The 27584-nt window shown below is 35.6% G+C and overlaps 2 protein-coding genes across 3 annotated transcripts in view; one reads left to right on the top strand and one right to left on the bottom strand.

Moving 5' to 3' along the window:
* Positions 1–14105: 14105 nt before the first annotated feature.
* LOC117020852 (ubiquitin-fold modifier 1-like) lies at positions 14106–15063 on the bottom strand. Its single transcript, XM_033103619.1, has one exon. The coding sequence runs from the start codon at positions 15040–15042 to the stop codon at positions 14785–14787; it is 258 nt and encodes an 85-aa protein (XP_032959510.1). The 5' UTR covers positions 15043–15063; the 3' UTR covers positions 14106–14784.
* A 5119-nt stretch (positions 15064–20182) lies between these two features.
* Positions 20183–27584, top strand: part of ROS1 (ROS proto-oncogene 1, receptor tyrosine kinase) — a 96501-nt gene continuing 89099 nt past the window's right edge. For both annotated transcript variants that reach the window (XM_033102665.1, XM_033102664.1), the window contains exons 1-2: positions 20183–20305; positions 26599–26643. In XM_033102665.1, coding sequence (XP_032958556.1) covers positions 20183–20305; positions 26599–26643 — 168 coding nt within the window. The remainder of the gene's footprint in view (positions 20306–26598; positions 26644–27584) is intronic.

Below are 27584 nucleotides of genomic sequence, written 5' to 3'. Positions count from 1 at the left end.
AGGTTCTCTAGGTTGATTGTTCTATAATTTAGTTGTAATTTTAATGTGTTCACGGAAGATTGCAGGCACGGTGTTTATCTATTCTGCCATCTTGGATCTCTTGTCCTGTTTATTTTTACTTTTAATTAATGAATATATTTATCTGCTTAACAAAGGAAACCATTCTAATTTTCACCTGGCATTCTAATGCGTGCCTTAGTGGACTACCGGTTTCCTAACAATGCTAACCTTATTTGACTGGGTCTAGACAATAGAGGTGATGATGGGAGGGATTTTTGGACCATAGTGTAATCTCAGTTCCAGACTGTTCAGATTTCCATCCACAATTCAAGTTTATCATATTTCTCAGTACTCAGTAATATATCTCATACTTAAAATTATCAAACACCACTATAATGTTGATTTTGACCTAACTTTTTGCAACAGATTTAAAAAAAAAATGTATCTTCACTGCCTTAAAAATTATAAAAGCAATAAATTTATAAAAAAATTCAAATTGCAAAGAAATGAATAAAGCAGAAAGAGCTTTGAAATGGGCAGGGTTAAGGAAGGTTAAGAGTCAGGGATATCTATTATAAAAAATAATGTGGCTATTATTAAGCAAAAAAAAAAAAAGTTTTGCCGAGGACATGGAGAAATTGGAACCCATGTGTCCTGTTGATATAGTTGCTATGGAAAGCAGAATGAAGATTCTTAAAAACAAAACAAAACAAAAAAAAAAAAAACCAGTTACCATATAATCCAGCAATTCCACTTCTGGGTATATATCCAAAAGATGAAAACAGGATCTTAAAGAGGTTTTTGCACACCAATGTTCATTTAAGTATTATTCACAATAGCCAACCTAAGTGTCCATCAACAGATGAATAGACAAAGAAAATGTGACGTGATAGAGGTGTCTGCTACCCGGTTTCCCCGAAAATAAGACCTAGCCGGACAATCAACTCTAACACATCTTTTGGAGCAAAAATTAACATAAGACCTGGTATTATATTATATTATATTATATTATATTATATTATATTATAAGACATGGTCTTATTATAATAAAATAAATGAAATTTATTATAATAATTATAATAAAATAAGACCGGGTCTTATATTAATTTTTGCTTCAAAAGACGTATTAGAGCTGATTGTCCTGCTAGGCCTTATTTTCAGGGAAACACAGTAATACTACAGTGGAAATCATATCGCAATTTATAAATGTATCAAATCAACATGTTGTATACCTTTAACTTACACAATAATTATATGTCAATTATATCTTAGTTTATAAAAAGAAAATGTGGTATATACATACAATGGAATATTACTCAGCCTTTAAAAAGAAGGCAATCCTGTCATATGCTGTAATATCAATGAGGACATTATGCTTAGTGAAATAAGCCAGTCATAAAAAGACAAATACATGATTCCACTTAAATGAAGTATCTAAAGTAGTGAAACTTTTAGAAACAGAAAGTAGAATGGTCATTGCCAGGGGCTGAGGGGAAGGGGAAAAGAGGAGTTATTGTTTAATGGGTATGGGGTTTCAATTTTGTCAGATGAAAAAATTCTAGAGATCTGTTGCACAACAATGTGCATATAGTGAACACTTAAAAATGGTTAAGATGGTAAATTTTAATGTTATGTGCTTTTTTACCACAATAAAAATGTAAATAAATAAAACCAAGATACCTTAAAACAAATAAACCCCACTGATTATATTTTGGTATAGAGCAAGTGTTCTGTTCTAGTAGTTCTAGGGTTGGGGCTAGTGGTCTCCAGCTTTCTAACTTGTGAGGTAGGACCTGTGTCACTCTGTCATGCTGCCTCTTAGGGCAGGGATGCAGATGTTTCCCAGACAAGCTCTTCTCTTTCAGGATCTCTCTGATAGCAAGCAAGAGGCTCAGTGGTCCCCACAGGCAACTCCAGGGGAAGTTCCTGGGGACAAATCTTAATGAGCTCAGAAGACTTGCTAGCACTGAATTCCAGAGCAACCAACAACAGGCAACTTATCTGAATGGGCCTTTGAAATCTGTTACAAAGGTGAGCAACCATCCCTAAAAGAAACATCAAAGACATGGCTCTCAAAAGCATCCTTCATATCAGAAGAATGTTTGCATGGCCTACTTTATCAAACAGGAAGTTATTATATAAACTTCAGGATCTATTGAGAAACCGTCAGTGGGAAGTCCCTGGCCTCCTGTAGAAGAGAGTAATTGTGGTAACTAATTACTGATCACTTCATCTGTATCAGGCAGTACAATTTAGGGAACATTTTCCTTAACCCAGACATCACATGTATTTTTTTAAGGATAGCAGCTTTCACAGTCCTAGATATATATTTTATGCCTCAAAGAGCCTCTGCAGCAAGTGGGTTGCAGTCCTGAAGAGCACTTGCTAATTTTAAAAACAAACAAAAGTGACTTCCTTCAATCGAATTGTAATTATACAGTGGTTGTATTTAGAAGAGTTGTAGAAGTGAGCATTTAGAACCTCAAAAGTTCACAGACAGAGCAGGGTAAGACTTTCAAGATATGCTACCTACTTTCTCTTAGATTAGGTATTCATCGTCCACATGTTTGAATTTCAGCAATGCCATGATAAATGTCCAAGTCAACATGGGCAAATGAAAGACAAATCACTCAGATTAGGACCCAAGACTCCTAGAAGAAAACAGATTCCAGCGTAAAGAGCCCTTAGAAATCAGATTGCTTTTTATTCCACAAACACTGTAACCTGAATAAAAAGGAAGAGGCTGTGACTATATGCAATTAGTTTCATATTTAGTCCGTATTTTTTTATTTCCTCCTTTGATAATATATCTTTACTGGGCTGTTGAGTCTCTAGTGCCTTGTTATTAACAGAAGGTGAAAGTTGACCTGGTGCACCAGTTAGAAACTGTAACGGAGCTGCTTTTCTCAGCAATTTCAGTGTTGTCATGCAAAAGAAGGTAGCCCATACTTTCCTCTACCCTTTAATAATGTGAACAAACAATAAATAGAGAATATCCTTATAATATTCCTGTCTCTCACCTGAATTTTGCTATCTTCCTTAAGTGGAGGAAAACGGGTAAAGTTTGTGTAGATTCTGAAATGTGAATTGCTCTGTGTTTTTTGGTAGAAAAAATGAAGAAAACATTGAATTTTGTGCTTTCTAAGCTTCCTAAGAATCTATAATTATGTCAGAAGTGATTAAAAAAGAGTTTTATAAAACACTTGAATCTAAATTTGTATTTCTTGTCTTAAACCTGTGGGTTGGAGACGTCAATCGTTGACCACATGTGGCTGTTTACCAGTATAAAACAAAGCTATTGATCTGACAAGTAGTTGATTTGCCTCATCCGTTTCCCCATAACCGTACATAGTTCAAACAGAAGATTAAGTTTTATTAATATAGCCTTCACTTCAATTCTCTTTAGGTTTATGGGTGTTGCACTGCCATCTTGTGGATATGAGGCTTTTCAGCTTAGGGAGGTCTTTTCATCACTGTGTTAACTAGTACTCCAGCTAAAAATTATGCAGGACCATCGATTGTAACAAATGTACCACTCAGGTGAGGGATGTTGATAATGGTGAAGGCTGTGCATGTGCGAAGGGGTGCATGGGAAATCTCTGTATCTTCCTCTTAATTTTGCTGTGAACCTAAAGCTCCTCCAAAATAATAAGTCTTAAAAAATATCTCGTGCGCGCACACACACACACACACATACACACACACGGCGCGCACACACACACACATGCGCACACACACTGCAAAGTGTGTGTGTGTGTACATATATATGTAATAGCTTTAAAATTAGTGTATGTGAAGTTTTCAGGTATTGCTCACCATGTAGGAATTAAAAGAATAATTGTTTTCTACTAAAATGAAACTACATAAAATGATTTTCATGCTAGAAGCCAGTTTTAAAAGATATAACTATACCCTCAACAGAAATGGCAAAGCTCATCCCAGGAAGTGGGCTTTTCTAGAATTGCCTTCTGGGCGAAGTCCCAGGCTAGGACGACCAACTGTCCTGGTTTGCCTGGAATTAAAATTTTGGACTTTCAGTGATAAAAGTGAGGAAATTCTGGGCAAACCAGGAAGGGTCGATCACCCTACATACGATACATATATTACCCTCTTGTCTGGGATTTTAGTGTTCTTAGTTTCTAGTAATTTGTCACAGACTTAGGGAGATCATAGTAACTTCTTTAGGGTAAAAGAAGAGTGTGATGAATTAAAAGTAAATAGAGCTAATGTTATGAGCGCTTTTTCATAACAGCCCCAAAGTGGAAGCAATCCAAAAGTCTATCAACTGTTAAGTGGACAAGTAAACGATGGTATATTCATACAGCAGAATATCATTCAGTAATAAAATGGAATGAAGTACTGATACATGCTACAACATGGATAAAACTTGAAGACATGTAGTGAAAAAAGCCAGGCATAAAGGCCACATGTATGATTCCATTTATATGAAATGTCCAAAATAGGCAAATCCATAGAGACAGAAAGTAGACTAGTGGTTGCCAGGGGTTGGAGGGAGAGGGAATGAGGAATGACTGCTGATGGGTAGGGATTTCTTTTTTGGATGATGAAAATATTCTCAGATTAGATAGTGGTGATGTTTACACAACTCTGTAAATATACTAACAGCTATTGAATAGCACACTTTATATGGCTGAATTGTATGTTATGTGAATCATGTTTCAATAAAGCTGTCTTTTTTTTTTAAGTAAATAGATCCTTGGTGTTATGCTTCTACTGCAGCACACTGTCAGCAAAAAGGACAATGAGTAGTATGGAAATGTGTGAACAACTAATTTAAGTGTAAAAGTTTCCATGATTAACTTCTTTCAGATTTATTAACTGTGGAATCAGTTAACATGAAAATGATTGAAGAGAATAAGGAAGTATCAATTTCAGATTCAACCTTTGGTTGTACAGAGACTTGGAGATTTAGTGTCAGATACATCTGGATTTGACTCCTGGCTCAATCACTTCATTGCTTTAGCCTCAGTTTCCTCACCTGATAAATGGGTTTGATGACAGTCTTCACTGAGCTGAGTTGTTGTAAGGAATAAAGAAACTGGGGTCTTGAGTGATCTTGTTGGCCTCCTGAAGCAGGATTATCATGGCTGTCATTCATGCACACTCTACTTTTCCTGTTATTGTCACTCCAGATACTGCTTAAGCACTGAGTCAGGGAAGGAAGAAAGCCTCCCCTCTCAGGCCACAAAGGGGTTTTGTCCTTTAGATGACTGAGTATGGTAGTCTGTTGATGAGGTCCTCCGAGCTGGCATTCGTTAGAAATTCAAATCAGAGTGTTACTGGGAGCACTTTCCACCCCAGACTCTCTGGAAGAGTCAGGGCTCCAGGGTACCCTGGACCTCCAGTAGCTCCTGAAGCTGGATGATGCACAGGGTGCGATGTTCTCAAGAATCTTCCTGAAGCACCTGCTCCTTTCTTCTTACACTATTTGTTCTTCCTTTATCTTTGGTTTTTTCTGCCCAATCACTGGGCATTAATTTATTTTATGATTCATGCCACTATCGTTTGCCTCATATTTAAAATGCAATAATTTCTCTAAGTACATCAAAGTTTGGGAATTCACAAAGGTATTTAAAATTTTAGCAACAAGTTTTTTCAGTTGACTTCTTTTATGTTGTTCCTATTTTTCTTAATATCATCAGATGACCTCTTCTTCAGCTTGTTTCATCAGGCAGGGGCTTCATGAGGCAAGAAGCCAGTGCTACTAAGACACCGACTGTCACAGGGCTGGCACATAGGACGTGCCTTTTGAATACTTACTTGAGGTGAGCAAACCATTTAATTTATAACAGTGAGCCATGGGAAGAAGGGACAGAAGTCTATGTAGTATTTGTCATGTCCCCTCTTACTGCCTTTCTCCATTCTGGATATTTTTTTTCCCTTACTATTCCTCTCATCCAAAATCTCTGAGGTGGTAAATCTATGGGAGGAATAAGACTGAATGTTTTTAAAGTGCCTTAGAATGGCCTTAACTCAGATGCCGCAGACTGGGCATCACCACACCACTAATTGTTTCTTGTGCTTGAATCAGAGTTCTATGGACTTATAAGTATTAGGGGAGTTTGGGCAAGGCATTCCTGGAGAGGAGCTCCTGGCCGACAGGACCCATTTAATGCCCATATTTATCACCCTCACACATGTTGTGTCACCTGCAAGGTCCTGGGCTTCATCTTTATCTGTCGTCATTTTATATTCTTCTAATTTTATGATGTATCAATTTATAATTTTTTGACTGAGAATCAAAATAGCAAATTGAAAATGTCTTAAATGACACAAACATGACCTCACTTAAAGAAGTCTGGAGTAGGTGGCCCAGTGTTAATTCAATTTTCCATTGATTATTAAAACATTTTGTGGCATAAAATGTTAAATTTACATGGATTTTAAAGTCAAATGGAGACACGAGTAAAATTTGAGTTCATGAGCAGCTCAAAGCTCAAAAATCAAAGTCTAGGGATAGCTATCGTCCTCACTTAATTCTCCTTTGCTGTCAGGGTTTTCCCAAGGAGAAGATGCAAAAACAGAGCACAGTTATCTGGTGAACACGATGGTCTTCATGAAGAATCAACCAGTGAAGACTAGTTATTTCACACATGTTAAAGGGATTTAGTTGGATCAACTTTTTACAATTTCAGAGATCAGGGAAGAAGAGTCTGTTTAGTTAAACTGATTGACATAATCACATGTTTTTAGGTAAATAAGAAAACCCAAGTTCAAGTTCATAAGGATAACTTTTGTTCCTAATAAGCCAAAGCTTAATGTACTGCTTGAACGCTATTCAGCCTTAGATCTCCGTCTTGTAATTCCTTTGAAAAATAGTACATTTCATATATTCTGAGAAATATATGAACAAATACAATGTAAATATTTATTTAAGGAATGTTAGTAGTATAACTGATAATAATACACGTAAAATATTGCCATTACCCCCAAGAGCTTTATTCAAATCCCACAACTGAGAAATCATGAGTTATAGCAACAATTAGAATGCCATGTCCTGTGGTTCAGGGATTGTTCCTCGCCTGTGTTTGATTTTTTTTTTTTTTTTTTTTTGGTGGGGAGGTACTCTAAACTTTAAATTACTGGTGCTGAATAAAATAGATTTTCTCCTTAACATGAGCAGGACCATTCTAATTAGATATTCTAGTCCAAAAAGATAAAAAGAATGCTGATGGCCCACTGTAAACATTACTTGGCTAAAGGCATTTTAATGTCAAAGTTAAGGTTAAAGTTAAGGTTATAGGCTTTAGGGTCAGCTAAATATGAATTTCTGTCCCAACTCTGCTATCTCCTATCTATGCAAACCCAAGAAACATTTTTGACTTTCTCAGTCTTCAATTTTCTCAACTGCAAAACAGATATGCCAATAATTATTTTATTGAATAGCAAGAGAATAGAATGAGATAATACACATAAGCCGTTTCTCACTGTGTAGTATACAGACACTACTGGGTAAGTGTGGGTTGAGAGGACATGCCTCATGTTTGTTTCCCAACAGCTATGATTCTCTGTCAGTCCAAAACTCACAGTGGAAGAAAACCCCCAGAACCATTCTGAATTTGTATATACTATATCTATATCTATACTTATATTTATATCTATATCTATGTCATCTATATCTATCTATCTATCTATCTATATCTAATCTCAAAACAGGGAAATATAAAAATTTTGAAATATAAAAATTCAAATAGCATATCTTCAAAGCTCCAATTGCAGACTCTCTCTTCCTAATGATTATCTTTTAAACAGGTGCTATTTGAGGCCCCCAAATCAGTTTACCTCCCTCTCACCAGGCCTCCTTGCTGATATCACAGCTCTGTACTGAGCTCCATTCTCTAAGCTGTCTGCTATTAATGTTCTGATGCCTGTGGTTTAAACTAACCTGTTTCTCCAAGTTCAGTCCTTGAAATAGAAAAGTAAATATTATATTATTTTAAATTATATCATTAAATGTATTTTAGTAACATTAAATTATATTATTTAATATATTTAATAATATTTAATTATTATATTACTATATTATCATTAATAAAATACCATTGATTATATTTTAATTAAAATATTTTAAATATTTAAAACATTTAATAATATAAATGTTAAGTAACATTTATATAAATTTATTTATTTTAAATATAAAGTTGTATTATTATAAACCCCTTTTTTAGAGGGGTTTTATAACCATTTTGCATTGCAAAATTTCCTTCTTTTGAGTGAAAGAAACAATTGGAAACTTTGTGTGACATATATGTTGCAATATTTACAAATGCAATGGTTGCAAATAAAGGAATGCAGATCCTTGCTAAATCTGAAGTTATGGTTTACTAGTTCTTCTAAACAGTCTCTCTATTACCACAATAGCAATAAGAACTTCTAAAAGATACACTTTGTTCTCACGATCTTTACTTGTAAGTGGTCAAAGTGCTCTTGTTGAAAGTATGTGAGAGAGATTGAGAAACCTTTTTATTAAATATAAGTAGCCAAAGAAAACAATGTGCAAATGTTTTTAATTCATGAGAAGACAACCTTGTTATATCAGCAGTGACTAGTTCACTGATCCAATTAAAATCACAATATTATATCTCATTTAGTAATAAACAAAATTATATAGAGTTTACATGTTATAATATCTAAAATAGCAACCTGCAGACTTAGCCCTTTGTCCCCGCAAATCTGTCCTTTTTTCTCTTTAGAACTTATTACCGTATAATAACTTACTACATTTTACCTGTTTTTGTCTGTTTTGTCTTCCTCTGGCCCCTACCACATGAGGACAAGGGTTTTTAACTGTTTAGTTCACTGTTGTGTTCACAGTGCCTTGCATGATTTTTTGGCACATAGTAGGCATGCAGTAACTGTTAAGTATTCATTCAACAAATCATTATGACTAATTTTACCCCTTACTGGAACAATCTGAATATCTAAAATAACAAATTTCTTAAGCATGTGAGAAAATTGGTTAAGAACTTACCATGTGGCAGGTACTAAAACTTTGAAATTGAATCTGTTATTATCTCCATTTATAGGTGAGGAAATTAAAGCAGATAGAACTTAGATTAACTTCCAAGGTCACTTAACTCATAGATGGAGCCAAGATTGGACATAGGCTAATATGGGAGTCCATGTTCTAACTACTGTACTATTTGCAGAAGACAGAAAAGGTGAGGACTTTGGCATTAGAGACGTGTGGTAGGGGATAAGAGAAATAAAGTACACTGAAACCGAATACCATGTCTGACACCTAATGAACTCTCCATACATGTTAAGGGTCAAAGACCATTTCCTGATTTACCAAGAACTTCACTTTACCACTGCAATAATTTTTGAAGCAAAAAAAAAATCTGAAAGATTCCCGTTCTTCTCTTTCCTAGGTGAACTTTGACGTATCCTTGGAAGGACATTTTAATTTTTAAGTCTGAAGTCAATATTCAAAGCTAATTGGTTTTGTGCTCAGACTAATTAATCATAAATGTTAAACATTCATAAATGATGTAATTAGTTATTAGTAGGGTTTCCTTTTTTAAAAATTGATTTCTCAGTATCTGGAATATGGCTAATGTTGGAGTTTTCCCCATATCACTCAAAGCTTAATAATTACAATTATAATCACACATTTCTTAAATTGTATGACTTTATTGAAAAATGAAAGACCTGGGGCTTGGTTCTCACCATTCAAAGTCTCTAGCTCCTTCAGCTGCTCCCCTTTCCCATCTTAGTTGCCTGTCCTGGGGCAGCTGCTTTCTTTTTTCTGTCCGTATCCTTCATGCCTAGCGTAAGGGTTTGAAACAACAGCAATTCTGGCCCAAGAGGGTGGTGGTGGTGGTGGTGTGTGTCATTGGTGGTGCTGTGCACGATGGTACTTGGCCTCCGTGCCCCAGGGGATGGAGAGCTGCCTTAAGAGCAAAGGTTGGGGGCACTCCTGAGGGAAGAGAACAGTGAAACCTCTTGTAGAGTCTGGCTCCCCTATATCTGAAGGCTGGGAGAAGAGGAAAAGTTTCAGGTGTCTGACTTTGTTTTTGAAAACCTCTTAACTTTGGTACTAAAGCAGTTTTCACTCTGGGCTAGCTAGCTTTAGGGAAAATGCTTTAAGTGGTTGCCGGATACCTGGTCTCAATCTCTGGAAATATCTTCCATGAAGACATAGTGTCTTTTAGGCTACAATTATATTTAAAAGGCTCAAAAATGCAAATACTTGGGAGAATTAACAAGTAAAAAGCAATGCTTTTGTTAGGAACAGGAGTTAAGAAGGCAGTGGGTGCCTGGGAAGAGTGGTGGTAGTTTGTCCTAAAACTGTGGACAAACCATAGGGGTGACAACAGGTGGAAGGTGAGTAGGACGGCCAGTGTTTGCCCCGGAAGCTATGGAGAAAGTTCAGCCGGCTGCTAGGGTATGGGTCCCGCGTGTCAAGGAGCAGATTATTTGTAAGGATACAAACTTGGAGATGTCTAGCAGAAGTCTGTGGAACCACATACTCTGGGAAGAAACTCAGTAAATGGAAGTGAGTCACAGGCTAAGTGAGAAATCCCACACAGCGGACTCGGTGCGGTCCTCAATTACAGAGTGCAGCTGCCTTACATTCTGGCCAGTGGTAGCACTGGGAGCCCAATCAGGGCCAGGTCCTGAGTCAGTTCACCTGTGAGAGTTGGGGGTCGTGGGTGCAGGGGGCCAAGGGAGGCAGACAGGGAAGGTGTGCAAAATGCAATCATTTTTCGCTGGGAAATTACAGTCTAAAGACTGTAATAAAAGTAACTTGCTCTTACAGCGTATGTCTTCTAGACAACATGTGAAATAGGGAAAATTATCAAGAATCAGATTTTCTTAAAAAAAAAACACGCAGAAAAAAATACTTTGGTATATTTCCATTTCTGTTTTTCCATTTTACGTAATTGAGACCACTCTCAGTATATAAATATACAAAAGTATGAATATATACTTCTTTGTACTTAATAGCACAGTATTAATTTCCGAAACCCACTGCAAACACTTCCTTGGGCTTATTTTTTTTTTTTTTTTTTTTTTTTTTCTTTTATATTTTTAAATTTATTATTCGATACTGATCTTGTATATTGTGAAAAAAGATACTAAGTACTTGACACATAGATGTTCAATACATTTCTTTTGGATGAATTACATGTATAGATCATATATATGCATTATATACATCATACAAAGTCTGACAATTACATCTTCGAACTCATCCTAGAAAAAGTGCTACATACCTCATCCCTGAATATCACTACGGTCACCTTCAAAGTACCCCTTCTTGGGAAGCTATGCACCGACGCCAGCGCCTAGTCCACCCTTCAAAGCAATTTTGGAACTCTCTCTCTCAAATGGCCATCAGAGCTGTCTTCATGTAATGTCCTGAAGTCATCAAAATGTCTTCAATATTTCCTTTATCTTTGGGTAAAGAAAGAAGTCACTGGGGGACAGATCAGGTGAGTAAGGAGGGTGTTCCGATACAGTTATTTGTCTACTGGCTAAAAACTCCCTCACAGACAGTGCTATGTGAGCTGGTGCATTGTCGTGATGCAAGAGCTCCTTTGGGCCATTTTTGCACACACTTTTCTCATGTCAAGATTTTCAGTGAAGATTTTCCTCTTTCTCCATTGATGTTTACTTGGTCTGCTATGCTTCTCACAGTTAGCCGACAATTTTGATGAACAATTCGATGAATTTCTGCAATGTTTTTGTCAGTTCTGCTCATTACTGGCTGCCTTGACCTTTCATCATCAGTGACGCATTCTCTCCCCACAGGAAAACATTTAATCCATTTGTACACTGCTGTTCTCTTCATGGCATTATCCCTATAAACTTGGACCGACATGTCTCTGATTTTACTTCCACTCTGGCCAAATTTAAGAAATTTAATGTTTGTTCATTGCTCTAATTCAAGCTCAGACATTCTTGCGACAGCACACAAAAACACGCAATAATGAACACCACTCAGCAAGACACCACCACACATTGACAGAAACACAGCTGTGAGACACTGATACTCTGAGGTTATGAAACGTTACCGAGCTATTTGTACAGTGCTGCCAATGTAAGTGCACAATGGCAAGTTCACGAACTTGTCAGACCTCATGTGCACACATACATAAATCACAGATATATGCACACACATACATAATTTACGTACGTAATTTGAAGTTTTATAAATAGGCTTGGGAATAATAATATGCTGTCAGTTCACTTAGAATTGCTCCACTAGAGCATATTAATGCTTCCAAGTCAGAAATATTTCAGTCTTTACGTAAAAGACATGGTACATATTTGTAATATCTTAATTCGGAGAGAGGGGGTCTTAAATAGGATTGAGTTTCTTTCCACTGACATTTCTTTCAGATAACTAATTTTCATAAGTAAAATATCCAAAACAATCATTGGACTTGAATCACTTTAAAAGGAGGCTTTACTACCCATGAGAGAGACAGACTCTTGCTAACTGGCGGCTTTGCACTTAGCTACAGCAAACCAAGCAGTGGAATGTATACTTTCCAGGATTCCAGAACATATTCTAGTTACTTTGACCCCTCAGACTTCATTTTGTTCATCTACAAAGTGAAAATGTTGGCCTTATATTCTCACACAAGGCTGCACAGTATAGCTCACCAGGACTGCTTTCTGAAAACAGAGATTCTTATCACTATTCCAGATTTAATGAGTCAAAACTTTAAAAGCTAATAATAAAACAAGAGTAGAAAATATGGTTTATGGTACAACAAAATGTATTTTCATAAGATATTAATTATGTATCAATAATGCATTTAAACTAAATACAATACTTCATTCTGCACAAAGAACTTACAGATCATATGTAATAACAAAATGACTAGTTCTTTAAGAAAATGTTTTTAAAACCATACAATAAAATTTCCAAAGCCAAACAAAAATATTAAACACATTACTTTGTCGTATAGGACATCATAACCTTATTTATCTAACACAGCAAGCAGATTTTGTACTAAAAACAGAATGGGAGGGGAATCTAAATTAAACAAACTGCAGGGAATGGGTATTCATAAATTTCTGGTTAACTGAGGCTTAATATTATTAAGAACCACGGGGTCTTTGAGCATCAAATATTATTTATTAAAATAAAAACTTCCCCAAACATCTTTGCTTTCCTACCTCAGCAAAGATTTTTTTTTTCCCTTTACAATTCAGAACGCTGCTGCTCATTTGTCAAATATATGAACACTATCTGGTTAATTTCTTAAACTTAACTACCAATGTCACCCTTCAGATGCTGATTTTGTTGCATTTCCTTACACTTTTTTCCCCTGATGAACCTAGGGCTTATGATAGGGAAAATCTTGAAACATGCTTAGATAAAAATTGGTCTTAAAGATACTTTATTCATGAATAATTCAGCAAGAATTTACTGAAAGTCCATATATTTCCTGGTCTAGAAAGAGCAAGACAGACACTAGGCCTGCCTCCAGAGCTCACCTTCTAGAATACAGCAAATTGAGCACTGGTTCTCACTCACTCTGAGCCATCATTTAATTTTTAAAGATTTGCATCGATTTTGATTTGTTCTGTAAGGGCAAATAAAATTGTCTCCTGTCCCTATCATTCTTTAGATTCTCATAAAAGGAATTTTGAAATCTGTACGTTGACAAGGCCAACACTTTGCTCTCTCCAATTGCATTCTACTTCTCATGACAATGCGAGTATTTTTCCCCTCGGTTCTGTCAACAAAGCCTCTGCACTTTTGCCTCCCCAGCTGGCTTTTTCTGTAACACTCTGCTACAGCTTTCTGTTCCCCTTCATGGTTGTCTTTTGTTTCTTTCCTCCTTAGTAGAAGCCTGGTTACCTGGGCTTTCCCATCTTCCCTTTCCTGGCTCCTCATTCATTTGACTAATCTTAACACTTTCTTAAATGTCGGGCCTTCAGTGAGTATAATTAATCGGCATTTCCAATGAGCCTTTTTCTTGAGCTTTATTGTGAACTTCAGGTCTTCCTTACAATACTGACTGCCTGAGTGCTAGTTAGAAATATCCTCAGAAAGACAATGTTTCTTTGGGATTCCTCTTTTAATGACTGTATTAAAAGAAACTGATAAAGGAATGCATAACTCAGCAAATGATGCATCTACTTTATTTTCAGTTCTCACCATTACAAGTATTGGATTCTCTTTGGTGTGGGATATTGATTTTACACATAACATAAGGGAGATCAAAAAGTTCAATTTTTGGCTCCTTGATATTCAATTAAAATTCATATGAACACATGAAACTTGAAACTTAAAAAAACCTAAAGATTAAGACAGTTAAATATTCATTGATATGTCTATATCCTGTATCATCACCGATATATAATTAAGAATTCTGTATTCTTAACTATTTTTGAGTCTGCAAGTCAGATCTGTCAAGCAAACTGCCATGTATAATCCAAAACCCTCTTAAAATTTTAACTCAAAGGAGGAAGATTCAATAAATTTTAATTTTCCAAATGTTCTAAGAATTATCAGAAGCATCCTCCAGTAATAAAACACAGCTGGATAATGCATTTACCCAAAATGAACAAGGTGTGCTGTGAGGTAGCAATGAGAGACTAAGATCTTCTGTGCAGATGGTACCCTCAATGCATAAGCATTCCCTCTTCACAAGAAGACAGGGAATAACAAGAGACAGAGAGTCAACTTTCATTATTTCATCAGCCACTGGTGTTTTCATAGTATTTTAAATGCCTGATTTCAGTTTCACAACAATACCAATATTCTGAAAGGTAATCCTATTTTCCAAGTAGCGAATATTAACAACTTCCAACACGATCTCTAGGAATAATTCGCAGTTCTGAACCATGCTTTAGAAAAACATTGCCAGCAGTCTGTGCAGGATTTATTCCTATTCCATCATTGGTAATAATAGCACTTGTGGCTGCAGGAACTTTAAATTCTTCTGCCGCAAACTTTAAGACTGCTGTGAAAGGTGTACTTTCAGGAACACTGAGTACTTTGTACGGCAGCCGCGGGTCGGACGTCAGCGTGATCTTAAAGGAAACCTTCCACATGGTGGAGCGGGTAGGAACACAGACCACCCTTGGGCTTATTTTTAATAATTGTTAAGAAACTCATACAAGAAACAGCAACCATTTAAAAAACAGCCTTCTAGAACTTTATGCTTCTAAAAAAAAAAACTCCAGAATGGAAGCAGCAGGGACAAAAGCTCCAAACAACAATACAATAATAACAAAAGTAACAACAACAATAATATCCCCTGAGCACTCAGAGGAAAATAAATATATGAGAAGAACAAAAAGACCCCAAATTCTGCCTTTATTATTGTGATATTGTCTGGTGTTATACCAAGCAAAAGGCATGCAGATTCCATTTCCATCTTCAAGTCTCAGGGAAGGAATTCAGAGAAAAGAATGTCAAATAACCCATGTTTACATTTCAACCACCAAGGTCCCAGGCTTAAATAAAACTTTAATTTGATAATAATGTAGCAAAAACAAATTGCAGGACAGAAACCGAACTTTTTTTGTGTGTTTTTAGCTTCTGTTCTTGTTGGCTGGGACCTCGGCTTTTGAAACTCAAAAGCTAACTATTTAATTTTTCCCTTCTTTGAATTCTGTAGCACCATCCTTTCCCTGAAGCATGAGGTGAGATGCACTGGGTTCAAGGAACTTAAATGGGGGAAAATGTTCCCTCAATTGATTTCACCAAAATTGATGATCACATTTTAAAATTTCTCCTTTCACAAGGCCACCTCACTGATTATGTTCATAAGCTCATCCTAGAAAAAGTGCTACATGCCTCATTGTTGAATATCACTACGGTCACCTTTGAAGTACTCCCCTTGGGAAGCTAAGCACTGACACCAGCGCCTAGTCCACCCTTCAAAGCAATTTTGGAACTCTTTTTCTGGAATGGCCATCAAAGCTGTCGTCGTATTACCCTTGATGTCCTGAATGTCATCAAAATGTCTTCCTTTCAACATTTCCTTTATCTTCAGGTAAAGAAAGAAGTCATTGGGGACTGGGTCAGGTGAGTAGGGAGGGTGTTCCAATCCAGTTATTTGTTTACTGGCTATAAACTCCCTCACAGACAGTGCTGTGTGAACTGGTGCATTGTTGTGATGCAAGCGCCATGAATTGTTGGCGAAAAATTCAGGTCGTCTAACTTTTTCACTCAGCCTTTTCAGCACTTCCAAATAGTAAACTTGGTTAACTGTTTGTCCAGTTGGTACAAATTCATAATGAATAATCCCTCTGATATCAAAAAAATTTAGCAATATCGTTGCAACAAGTTCGTGAACTTAATTGTCAGTCCTCATTATGCATATATTGCAGAATGATTACCACAGTAAGTTAGTTGACATCCATCACCACACACAGTTACAATTTATTTTCTTGTGATGAGAAATTTTAAGATCCATTCTCTTAACAACTTTTAAATATATAATGCAGTATTGTTAAGTATAGTCACGAAGCTGTATATTACACCCTCAGGACTTATTTATCTTATAACTGGAAGTTTGTAATTGTTGACCACATTTACTTGTTTTGCCAACCACCCAACCCCTGCCTCTGGGAACCGCTAATCTGTTCTCTGTATCAATGGGGGTTTGTTTCTTTTTTAGATTCCACATATAAGTGCAATCACATAGTACTTGTGTTATCTGCCTGACGACTTATTTCACTCAGCATAATGTCCTCAGGTCCATTCATATTGTTGGAAATGACAGGATTTCTTTCTTTTTTAATGGATGAATAATATTTCATTTTGTATATATATAGGTATATATACATATACGGTGCCAAAAAAAGTATACACATTTTAAGAAAGGAAAAAAATTATTAAAATTGTAATACTCAATATATACCAATAACAAAAGATGAATACAAGTCACGTTTAACTTCTGAAATTATAAGCGGTGCTCAAAGTGGTTACCATCAGCGTCCAGACACTTCTGATTATGGCAAACAATTGCTTGAGCAACGTTGACCAAAGTGTTCACTTGTATACATTTTTTGGCACTCCATATGTATATATTATATTATATTATACACACACACACATATGTTGCATTTTTCTTATCCATTCATGTGTTATAGACACCTAGGTTGCTTCCATGTCTTGGCTATTGTAAATAATGCTTCAATGAACATGAGGGTGCAGATATCTTTTCAAATTAGTGTTTTTGTTTCCTTTGGGTAAATACTCAGAAATGCAATTGCTGAATCATATGGTAGTTCTATTTTTAATTTTTTGAGGAACTCCCGTGATCTTTTCCATAGTGGCTGCACCAATTTATATTTCCCCCAGCAGTGTACAAGGGTTCCTTTTTCTCTACATCCTTGCCAACACTTGTCATTTCTTGTCTTTTTGATAATGCCCATCCTAAGAGGTGTGATATGGTGTCTTATTGTGGTTCAGATTTGCATTTCCCTGATGATTAGTTTTGTCGAGCATATTTTCATGTGTCTGTTGGCCACTTGTACGTCTTCTTTAGAAAAAATATCTATTCAGTTCCTCTGCCTATATTTTAATCAGACTGTTTATTGCTATTGAGTTGTATGAGTTCTCTATATATTATAGATATTAATTCCTTATCAGACATATTATTTGAAAATATTTTCTCCTGTTCTATAGGTTGCCTTTTCGTTTTGTTGATGAGTTCATTAGCTGAACAGAGCTTTTTAATTGATGTAGTCCCATTTGTTTTTTTGCTTTGGTTACCTTTGCTTTGGGCATCAAATCCTTCATTTACATTTGCTTCAAATTTCACTTCTCCTTTTATCACTTTTCTTTGCTGCATTTTTATCTTTTTTGGTCAATTCCCTCTTTCAATTTTCCATTTTTCTAAACTTAATTTTGTAAAATGTCATGTGGATTTATCACTGGCAAACAAGGAGGCAACACAACTATATGCTTTGTTGTCTGTGGAGGAACTGAGCGACACGTGCAATGAGTGGCCATCACTGAAAGACTTTGAAAGAAGTGACATGTTTGGTCTTTGATCTTGATGTGCATTTGTTACTTATATCTGATTTGTGGAGTGCAGAAGTAGCAGAGAAGTTTGTGCTTAATACGATTACACACAATTAGTATATTGTGGTAACTGAAGCTTCAACTGTGTTGTATGGGACTAGTATGATTTATACTGCTGCACCTGAAATTTCTGCATTTCAGAACCATGCCACCGATGACTGCCCTTGCGATGGCAGATTGTTTATTCCAAAGATGGTACAACATTTCTCCCATCCTACAGGATCTTCAAGAACCTTGCCATTCACACATCAAGAGGTGGGGGTCTAATTCCCCTCTCCTTGAATTTGGGCAGTTTTATGACTCTTTGATAACCAATAAAATGGAGCAAAAAATAACCACGTGATTTCTAAAGTGGAATCATAAAAGACAATACAGCTTAACACTGGAATGCTTTCACCAAAGCTCTAAGCCACCATGTAAACAGTGTAATTGCCTGAAGACCATCATGTAATGGAGAAGTTCAAACAAGCCTATTCAGACAAATCACCTGGAGAAAATATGTGAATTGATTGATCCAGTATTATATTATTGGGCTTTTAGGTTGTTTCCAATCTTTTGCTGACATAAGTAATTCTGCAACAAATATCTTTGAACACATTCCATTTCTCACGAGTGCAAATCTATGTGCTGGTTAAATTCCAAAAACCAGAGTAAGCACAAAATCGTGAATTTGGAAAGATAGTTCTTTTCCACGTGCCACCAATAAAGTTCAATCAAGTGAGATAAAAGAATGTACTTAGGTTTTCAAGGAAGTTGTTAGAGAAGTCCATTTTCTTAGAGAAACAAAAGTTACAAATATTATTTGTGCTGATAAGGGAAACGACACAGGTAGCACAATGAAGAAGATAAATTTTATTGGGATGAGAAAATCCCTTAAACGATGTAGTTTATTCTCTGATTTAAAAGTATATTTTGTAGAAACAAGACCATATTCCTCTGACCAAGAAATCGAATCATTGTATATTCTTCAATCTACCTTCGTTAAATGTAGAAAATGAACAGAGCAAGTGGAGAATGGAAAATTTTTTTCAAGAAAACAAGTTTTAGGGGTCAATTCTGGAGTCAGTACCATTCATCTTTATATTTTACACCAGTTTTGTTAACATTTACTAAATGATGTTTAGCTCAAAACAAAACTTATATGCACGTGTTACTCATAAAAAGAACCCATGCTACAAAGAAAAGGTTAAGTTACATTAGTATAATTTATTTAAGAAGAATGAAAGTTGATTTGATACTTTAGATTGTCATAAGAAAGAACACCAACACAAAAATATCAGGCCTTAAAGAGTTAACCCTCAGCAACCTAAAAAGTAGTTATCCAGAATGACACTTCTGTACCTTGCAGACTGAGTATTCTTTGTTTTAGGTTTCAGCTTAACTTTATCTTGATGCTTAGCTAATTGAAATTTGTACAATATTTCATTTTCAAGACAGCTACACTTGTGCATATCTTTGGTCTCTATGGTGCCTAGCTTCAGCTCTCTGTCTGAATAGACCTGATAAGGCAGGATTTTAGTTAATATGTAGTAAAGTTCTGAAAGCACTCTAACAAACTTCCTTGTTTTAATTCACCCTAAGAGTATTTGTCTATGAATTTCAACTTTGTTTGCTTTTTAATTTTAAAATATGCATTTGGTTTCAAAGGGTTCTGTTTTTCCTCTCTGCTGCATCATTAATTTAGGCGCTTCTAGTTTTCCAATTATTCTTTATTATAATAGTGTTACTGTTTGCTAACGTATAGATGGTTAAAACCCAGTTTCCTGCATAGCCGAACCAACCTCAGGAAAATGAAGTGGTGGATGATCCACAGAAGCATTCCAGTTTCAGGCTGCACACGTTTCACATGCTTGCTGAAATGCAATTTGCGTTTTCACTTTGTTTACTTTCCATGTGAAGTGCTCTTCGACCTAACCTTTAGTCAGTGGGTGATTTTCTTTATGGGAGTTAAAACAAAGCAAAGACATGAAGTAACTATTTTGTTCACCTTACAAACTCTCTAGGATTCAAAGGTCTAAACTAAATGGTCTAAATATTATTTTTTAAAAATTCCACCAGCCACCTTTTCAACTGAAGTGATGAAACCCAAAGAATTCATATAGCAGAATGGAGAAAATTAGAACGGTCGTCTAAAAATCTGCCATTGGTGAAGTGATGAGGAACATTTACTGGCTTACCCTGAAATTCATCAAATTTGCGACTCTTGGATGCATATGGATTTCTGTGATTCAGTGTACAGTTTTAAACAGCTGCCTAAAGTCCTGTGTAACTAACCTGGTAAGTTTTACTGGTCTAATATTTGTCTTTGTGGGAACAGAATTCAGCTCGTTATAAATTATTGAATTATTTTCACTTTATGAGAAGATTTGCCATGAGAAGTCCTAGAAAGGCAAGAAAGAGTCTTTTTCCAAAGTAAGTTAGGGCCATTTATAACTACAGAAGGTAAGGCAGGGCTATTTTGTTTCTTATCTGTTCATAGACATTTTTTTGGCGGGGATAAAGGGAGCCATGGGATTTGGGTAAAGGAGGCTTTAATGAAATCAATTTTGCATGCTTTAAAAATATCAATTTAAACTCATTTAGTACAAAATCATTTATATTTGTCTTGAAACATGAAATAGGTTCAGCCACAGGGCAATGCCTTGTAGTTGCAGATGTCAGTACTATTTATATTGTGGATGGATGATTGTATGGGGAGGTAGATGACCAAGGAAGCAGATGCAATCAATGCCATATGAAACACTTTATTTTAAAAGAAGAATTGTTTGTATATTTCTTTATTTCTATCTGTGTATTTGTGATTTTTTCAATAATGAGTTTTTTTATATGGAAATTTATGTTTTCCTTCTCATTTATAGATGTCATCCCTCCAATATATATATCGTTTCATGTCTTTTCAGTTATTGTGGTTTAGTGTGCTTAAAACAGTCACTGAATCAACTTTAAAAACCAAATGCAATTAAGCCAAGGAAAGATAAACTCATTTATAAACAAAGGAAATAGCATGACAACTTACATTGATATTACTTAAAGTCATACTTTAAAAAATAATAAAAATACCAAATATAGCACTCATTATGCTCAAGTATTGAAGATAGAAGCCTATGGTATATTAAAAAAAGAATTTATTTGCCACACTTTTTTTGGTTGAATTTAAACTCCAGTTTAAAACACTATTTAGGCTAACTCTGGATAGTAGCACTCTAAAAAATGTTTGGTATTTTATATAAATCTTTGCTGAAGACATCATTACCAATACATAGAATTATATGCTTTAGGTTTTTGTGGTGGTGATCCAAACTTAAACATGGAAGAATGGGATTATTTCATGTTTTCTTTATTAAAACATAAAATTTTTCTCTGATTATAACAAGAATACATATTTATTGTAAGATATTTATAAGATAGAGAAGAACAAAGAAAAAAACCCCTACAATTCCACCACTATTAATCTCTGATTATATTTTCTTTCAGTGGCTTTTCCTCAAAGGTGTATATAGTTTTATGCACAGTTGTGCACCCAGCTTTTCATTTGCCATTATAGTGTGAGATTTCCCCTAAATCCTGAAGTTTTTATGGAGACAGGATCTTTAATATATTTAGAATGTTCCATCATATGAATGTCCCCCCATAATTGGTTAATGTTGCTACTATCAAAACTGATGTTAGTTGTTTCCAATGTTGTTGTCACTTTATTTTATTTCATTTTTTAGTTAAGTTTAGTTTTACCTTATCTTTCTGTGTGGGCTCCTTGACTTTAGGGTTTGGCAGTAGGAGCAGACAGTTTGTTCCTTTGTTGAGTTGCCTTCCGTTCACCACCTACAGAGAAAGGCACAGCTGATGTAGTGGTGACAGCAAGAGACAGGGTCTGCCGATCTGACTGTACTAAATGTTCTCCATCTGGGCCTCCCACACAGCGGTTGGAGGGACAACAACTAGGTGAATGAACAAAGAAAAGCCATGGATTACGGGAATGGATATATAAAGTGCTCAACTTTATTATGCTATTTGGATTGTTTTTTACTGTGTCATCCTTTTTAGCATGGACATTTGCCTTGAAGATCATCTTTGGTTTTACTGGATGGTTCTTGATTTTGAGGCATCTTTGCTGTTTTAAAAAAACACACAAAAGATTCTTGTACAAAAGAATGTTAGAATTGCTGCCCAAAAGTGCACAAATCATAGTTTTATGCTTGAGCATGGGTATTTTACATTAATTGAGGGATTTGTATGTATCAGTTGAGTGTATTAATTGACTTAATGTTTTTGAATTATATATGCTATGTGCTGCAGAGAAGAAAAAATAATATTCTTCAGAACACTAGTATTATGAGATCCTTTACGAAAAAGAAACAGATTCATGGTCAAATAATTTATGGAAATACTTTTTGTCGCACCCTCTTTTTGTATATCCACAAGGCAGAGCACAATAGTATATGAACGGCTTTGTTTAATCACAATTTTCTCAATTTCTTTGGCATCAAAACCCAGTTTTTGAGTAATAAATACCAACAATTAAGGCACTACTGTTGACACGTGCTTTGTTAGAAGTATTAATTCAAGTCAATAAAAGACTATTAGAAACAAATAGAGTTCAGAAGGTTGTCTTGTTCAAAAAAGCACAAACATTAATACTTTTCTTGTATATAATCTACAACTTTATAACAAAAAAATAGAACAAAAATATAATCCAAAAATTCCATAAAATATCCAGAAAGTAGCACAGTTTATATTGGTGTAGGAGTAGACCGGCCAGTGAAACAGAATACAGTTCAGAGATAACACCATTTACATAAGGGAGTATGAAATATGAAAAAGATGATAATTCAAACTAAAGTGTGGCTATCCATTTAGAATAAAAAATTAAAAAAAAACCTCCTTCTTTCAGTAGGTGAATGAACAAATAAACTCTGGCACATCCAGACAATAGACTATTACTCAGAACTGAAAAGAAATGCGCTATCAAGCCATGACAAGAGAAACTTCGATGCATAATACTAAGTAAAAGAAGCCAATCTGAAAAGGCTAAATATTGTATGATTCCAACTCTATGATATTCTGGAAAATATAAAACTCTGGAGATAATGAAAAGCTCAGTGGATGACAGCAGTGGGGTTTAGGGGGCTGGAGGGAAAGATGCATAAGCAGAGCACAGAGGATCGTTACGGTATGAGGATACTCTGTACGATACTATAATGATGGATACATTTATCCAAACACATAGAATGTGCAATGCTAACAGTGAACCCTAACATAAATTGTGGACTTCGGGTGACTATGATGTGTCAATGTAAGTTCATCTTTAGTAAAAAATGTACTATTCTGGTCAGATAATGGGAGAGACTGTGCATGTGTGCGGGCAGGAGTTATATGGAAAATTGCTGAACCTTAATCTCAATTGTAAACCTAAAACTGCTTTAAAAAAAAAAATGAAAGCCTTAAAAAAAGTTTAAAAAATGGATTAAAAAACCCCAACTCCTTACATCACTATCTGATGCAAATAAATCCTAGGTAGTATTTTTAAAAGATGTCATTTAAATACAGAAAAATAACAAAAACAAAATAAGACTTTATCTCATAAAAATACTGAAATAAATTAGGAATAAATATTTCTATAATCTTGGAGTGGGAATGCTCTAAGAAGCCTGATTCAAAAATCAGGAATCCCTAAAAGATATTATTCATAAATTTGACTGCTTAATAAGTTAAACTATATGACAATAAACAGAATACAGTAAAAACAAAGTAAAAAATGGAAAAAAGTATTATGATAAACAAAATTTTGCCAACCCTTATACATATAAAACAGTATTTAAAATAAATTGAGAAAATGAAGACCTACTTCAAAAAAATATATTAAAATGGCTAAAATGCCTGTGATGTTCAACTTCATAAAAACCATAGAAATGCACAGTAAAAATGAATTATCAAATTTTCTTCTATTATTTTGGCAAAAGTAAAAACATTTATAGTTGGCAAAGTTTGGATAAAACAGCACTTTCATGAACTGTTGGTTAGAATGCAAATTGATAGATTTCTAGAAAACAATTGGTTAATAAATATCAAAATTAAACGGAAAAATATACCTTTAACCCTAAAAATCAAGAAATTTATCTGAAGACGTTATTTTATAGCTAACCAAAGGCATGTCTGCAAAAGGCTATTTATAGCAAGTTTGCATATAATATTATAATAGATTTTTAAGTGCTTAGCACTGTACTATATAATGATTAATACATTATTTAATTGAAACCTCACAGAACTTTATGAACTAAATATTATTTTAGTCATGCCTCAGTTGAGAATACTAATTTTAGACAGCACAGGTAACTTTTAAGATAACACAGTGGGAGCAAGGGTCATATGTGGGATTAAATTGCAGATCATCCTGCTCAGTTTCATTTATTAGAGTAGGAAGTAAAGAATGAAATTAGTTCCGCCTGAGGTGGGTGGCATAGGAAAGCTTGTGCCAAGAAGGAGGTGTTGGGTTAAGAGGACTTAAGATCCAAGACTGGGATTGTGTGTTTTAAGCAGATGATTGGAGCAGGTGAACTAAGGTAAATCAGGCAGGATCCTACCTCCAAAGTGAGCCATGTGAATTTGGTGCAGATTGCAGGAGGCATCCTACTTCGGTTAAGAGCACAGGCTCTGGAGGCAGCTTCCCCAAAACCCCTTCAAATCCTAACTCGTGGGCAATTTACTAAATCTCCCTGTTCCTCACCTGTACAATAGAGTTAATGATAATACCTACCTAATAGGGTTGTTGAGATGTTGAATGAGATTTAGTGTAAAATATCTTGAAGAGTGCCTGGAATATAGGAATTGATCACTAAATGTTAGCTATGATGATGAGGAGGGGGATGGAGGAAAAATGTTGATTCAAGAAGAGTGTTGACAAAACCTGCTTTCTCAGAACCCCATAGACCTGATTCATGGGACCACTTGATGGGCACTGCATTCAGCCTGTTAAATTTAATCTTGAGAGCTGCCAACAGAAGAATTCAATGCTATTACAATGTTACTTCATGATTGTCCTATTGTTTAAAATGGAACACAAAAACTACCCAGTGTCCACCCTTTTGCTTTCAGGAGCTAACAGATTTTTGAAAGGATAGGAAAAATTTCAATTGCAAAATCGCTATCATACACTCAAGTGTGTACGATAGTGGTTCAATCATATAAAGGGGAATCAAAAGCTTCATTTTGAACAAAATCATGGAAACAAAGTACTATTAAGCACGTAGTTGCACAATTTATATGAAAGATATAGTTCTTACTCTAAGTATTTAGTATCTAAAAACAAAAATGTATTAAACCCCCTTCTTTACAAATATAAATGGTTAAGAAATGGAGATTAGAGGAATCTTTATTTACAGATCAAATGAAAGTAAAAAAGGCAACATTTGCTAGGCCACTGGACAATGCTTCTAAGGGACAAAACTGCTGGAAAATTCCTAAGTAGTCGCCACCTTAAATTCATAGATTTATCCCTTCTGTATATGTTTATTGAATACCTGTTATCCCGCAGACACAGTTCTAGGTGCAGAGGATAGAGTGAAGAGACACATGGATGGTGCTTACATGGAGGAGAGAAAGTGCTCAAAGAACTTAGTGACAAACATTTGTTCTCTACCCTCTGAAAAGCATGGGATGCTCAGAAGGCCACCACAGGTGCTCAAACCACCTCGCGAGCCCCTTTGCATTTTCTGTCACCTCCTGGAACATATCTTGCTTGTTCCAGGTTCAGAACCGGCCAATGACACATGTCCTGCTCCTTGTTGGATTAATCACCTCTCCAAGTCAGTGATTCAAATTCAGCAACTTTTCAGGGGGGATTCTGAGCATACCAACTAGAAAAAGTCACTTAGTTTTCCGTTGCCTGTAATTCTAAATCAATCATCTGCGAGACAGGTTGACAATGAGATCATATCCATGAAACACTATTCAGGTACACATCTGATTATCATACGCCCAGTATTGCCATCCCCTTAAGCCCTTCTGTTTACAAAGGCATCTACTCATATAGGGACCAGGGAGTGGATGAACAATTTATAGACTTTCCCCCTTGGTTCCTATTTCTTCCATATTCCCTCAGCACAAACAAAGTTCTTAAAATTTGTGGAAATGTGAGGAAAAACAAGTGATCTGATGTTTAATCTATGTAATATTCTGAATTTGTATTTTTCTCTGCTCTTAATAAGACTGTTTTTTAAAAAGAGAAATCCGAACATAATTCATGTTTAGTCCAGGAGTCCTCTGATGTTACAGGCTTGTTTAATATTCTTTGTAACAATCCGTTGTGCTTACCCACTCCGCGTAGCCACATCCCCACTCCCACCTTTACCATTTCTGCAGAATTCTAAGACATTACATCTTATAATTTGCACTGGCATTTTATCTGATGTCATGGCTGATTTAATGATTTTAACACATTTGGCTCCGTGCTTTATAGTTTAGAAACACGAAAGAAGCAGCACTATTCCAGGAAACTTTTTTTTATAAAAAGGTGTGGTAGTTATACTGAGCACAATATTGAGAGCTGGTGTTTATTACCTCCTTCTTCATTTCAGGGCAGGCAGCTTGACACTGGCATGCCATATAATCTGAGTGAACCGGTGAGTAATTGTTTCTACTGGTAAAAACTTTACAGTGTTTGCATTGATAAAAAGGGAGCAATGATCAGGTTTTATTACAATGAGAACATTTCTTAAGTAAAATCTCATTTAGTTGTCCCAGCTGGAAGAAGGACAATCGAAAATAGTTATAAATCTGAATTACAGAATATTCAAAAGTGAAGTCAGGGACAGTGTATTGAAGTGGAAAGGGCACAGGACCAATTCAAGTCCATCATTTTGATTCTATGTAGCTGTGTGGCTTTGGACAAATGGCTTACTATTTCTTAGACTTAGTTTTATTATGTGTTATCTGGGAAGTTTGCATTAGATAGTCTTCAATATTTCTAACAATTACTTTTAGGGTTTTATTACTTTTCTGCACCTGTGTCCATTTATTCAACAAATGTTTAGTGACTCAAAGCGTAAGTATGAACCAGGTGCTGTGCTAGGTAATAGGGACTTAATAATGAATAAAATTCATGAGGTATCTGTTTTAAAGGACTCTCAACCTTGTAAGAAACACAGACACATACATAAAACTATGACTAGACAGCATTCTGAGAGCCAGAATAGCGGTGTGGGTGAGGTGCAAGGAGAATACACAAGAGGAAAAGCATCTCACTTCTCTTCCTGACCTTTGAACTAAAACTACAAAGATGAAGAGTTTTCTAGAAGACCTAGAGGGGAAAGGGTATACCGGTCAGAGGGAGCTCTTTGCGCTAAGATGCAAAGGTTTGAGGTAGCCGAACTTGTTCAGGAAAGTAAGAACACTTCAGCTTGCTTGGAAAATGGGGTATGTGTGTGGAGGATGGGGAGATGGAAGACGAGGTCGTCAAGTCAGGCAGGGCCAGATCGCGGAGAGCTCTGCATACCACGTTGGTAATTTGGTTATGTTTACACACAGAATTTTAGGTAAGAGAGGGTGTGTTTCGGTTTTGTTT

Source organism: Rhinolophus ferrumequinum, chromosome 3, assembly GCF_004115265.2.
Source record: "Rhinolophus ferrumequinum isolate MPI-CBG mRhiFer1 chromosome 3, mRhiFer1_v1.p, whole genome shotgun sequence".
NCBI lineage: Eukaryota > Metazoa > Chordata > Mammalia > Chiroptera > Rhinolophidae > Rhinolophus > Rhinolophus ferrumequinum.
The sequence above is the reverse complement of the archived record's forward strand: the minus strand, read 5'-3'. Positions and strand labels throughout refer to the sequence as shown.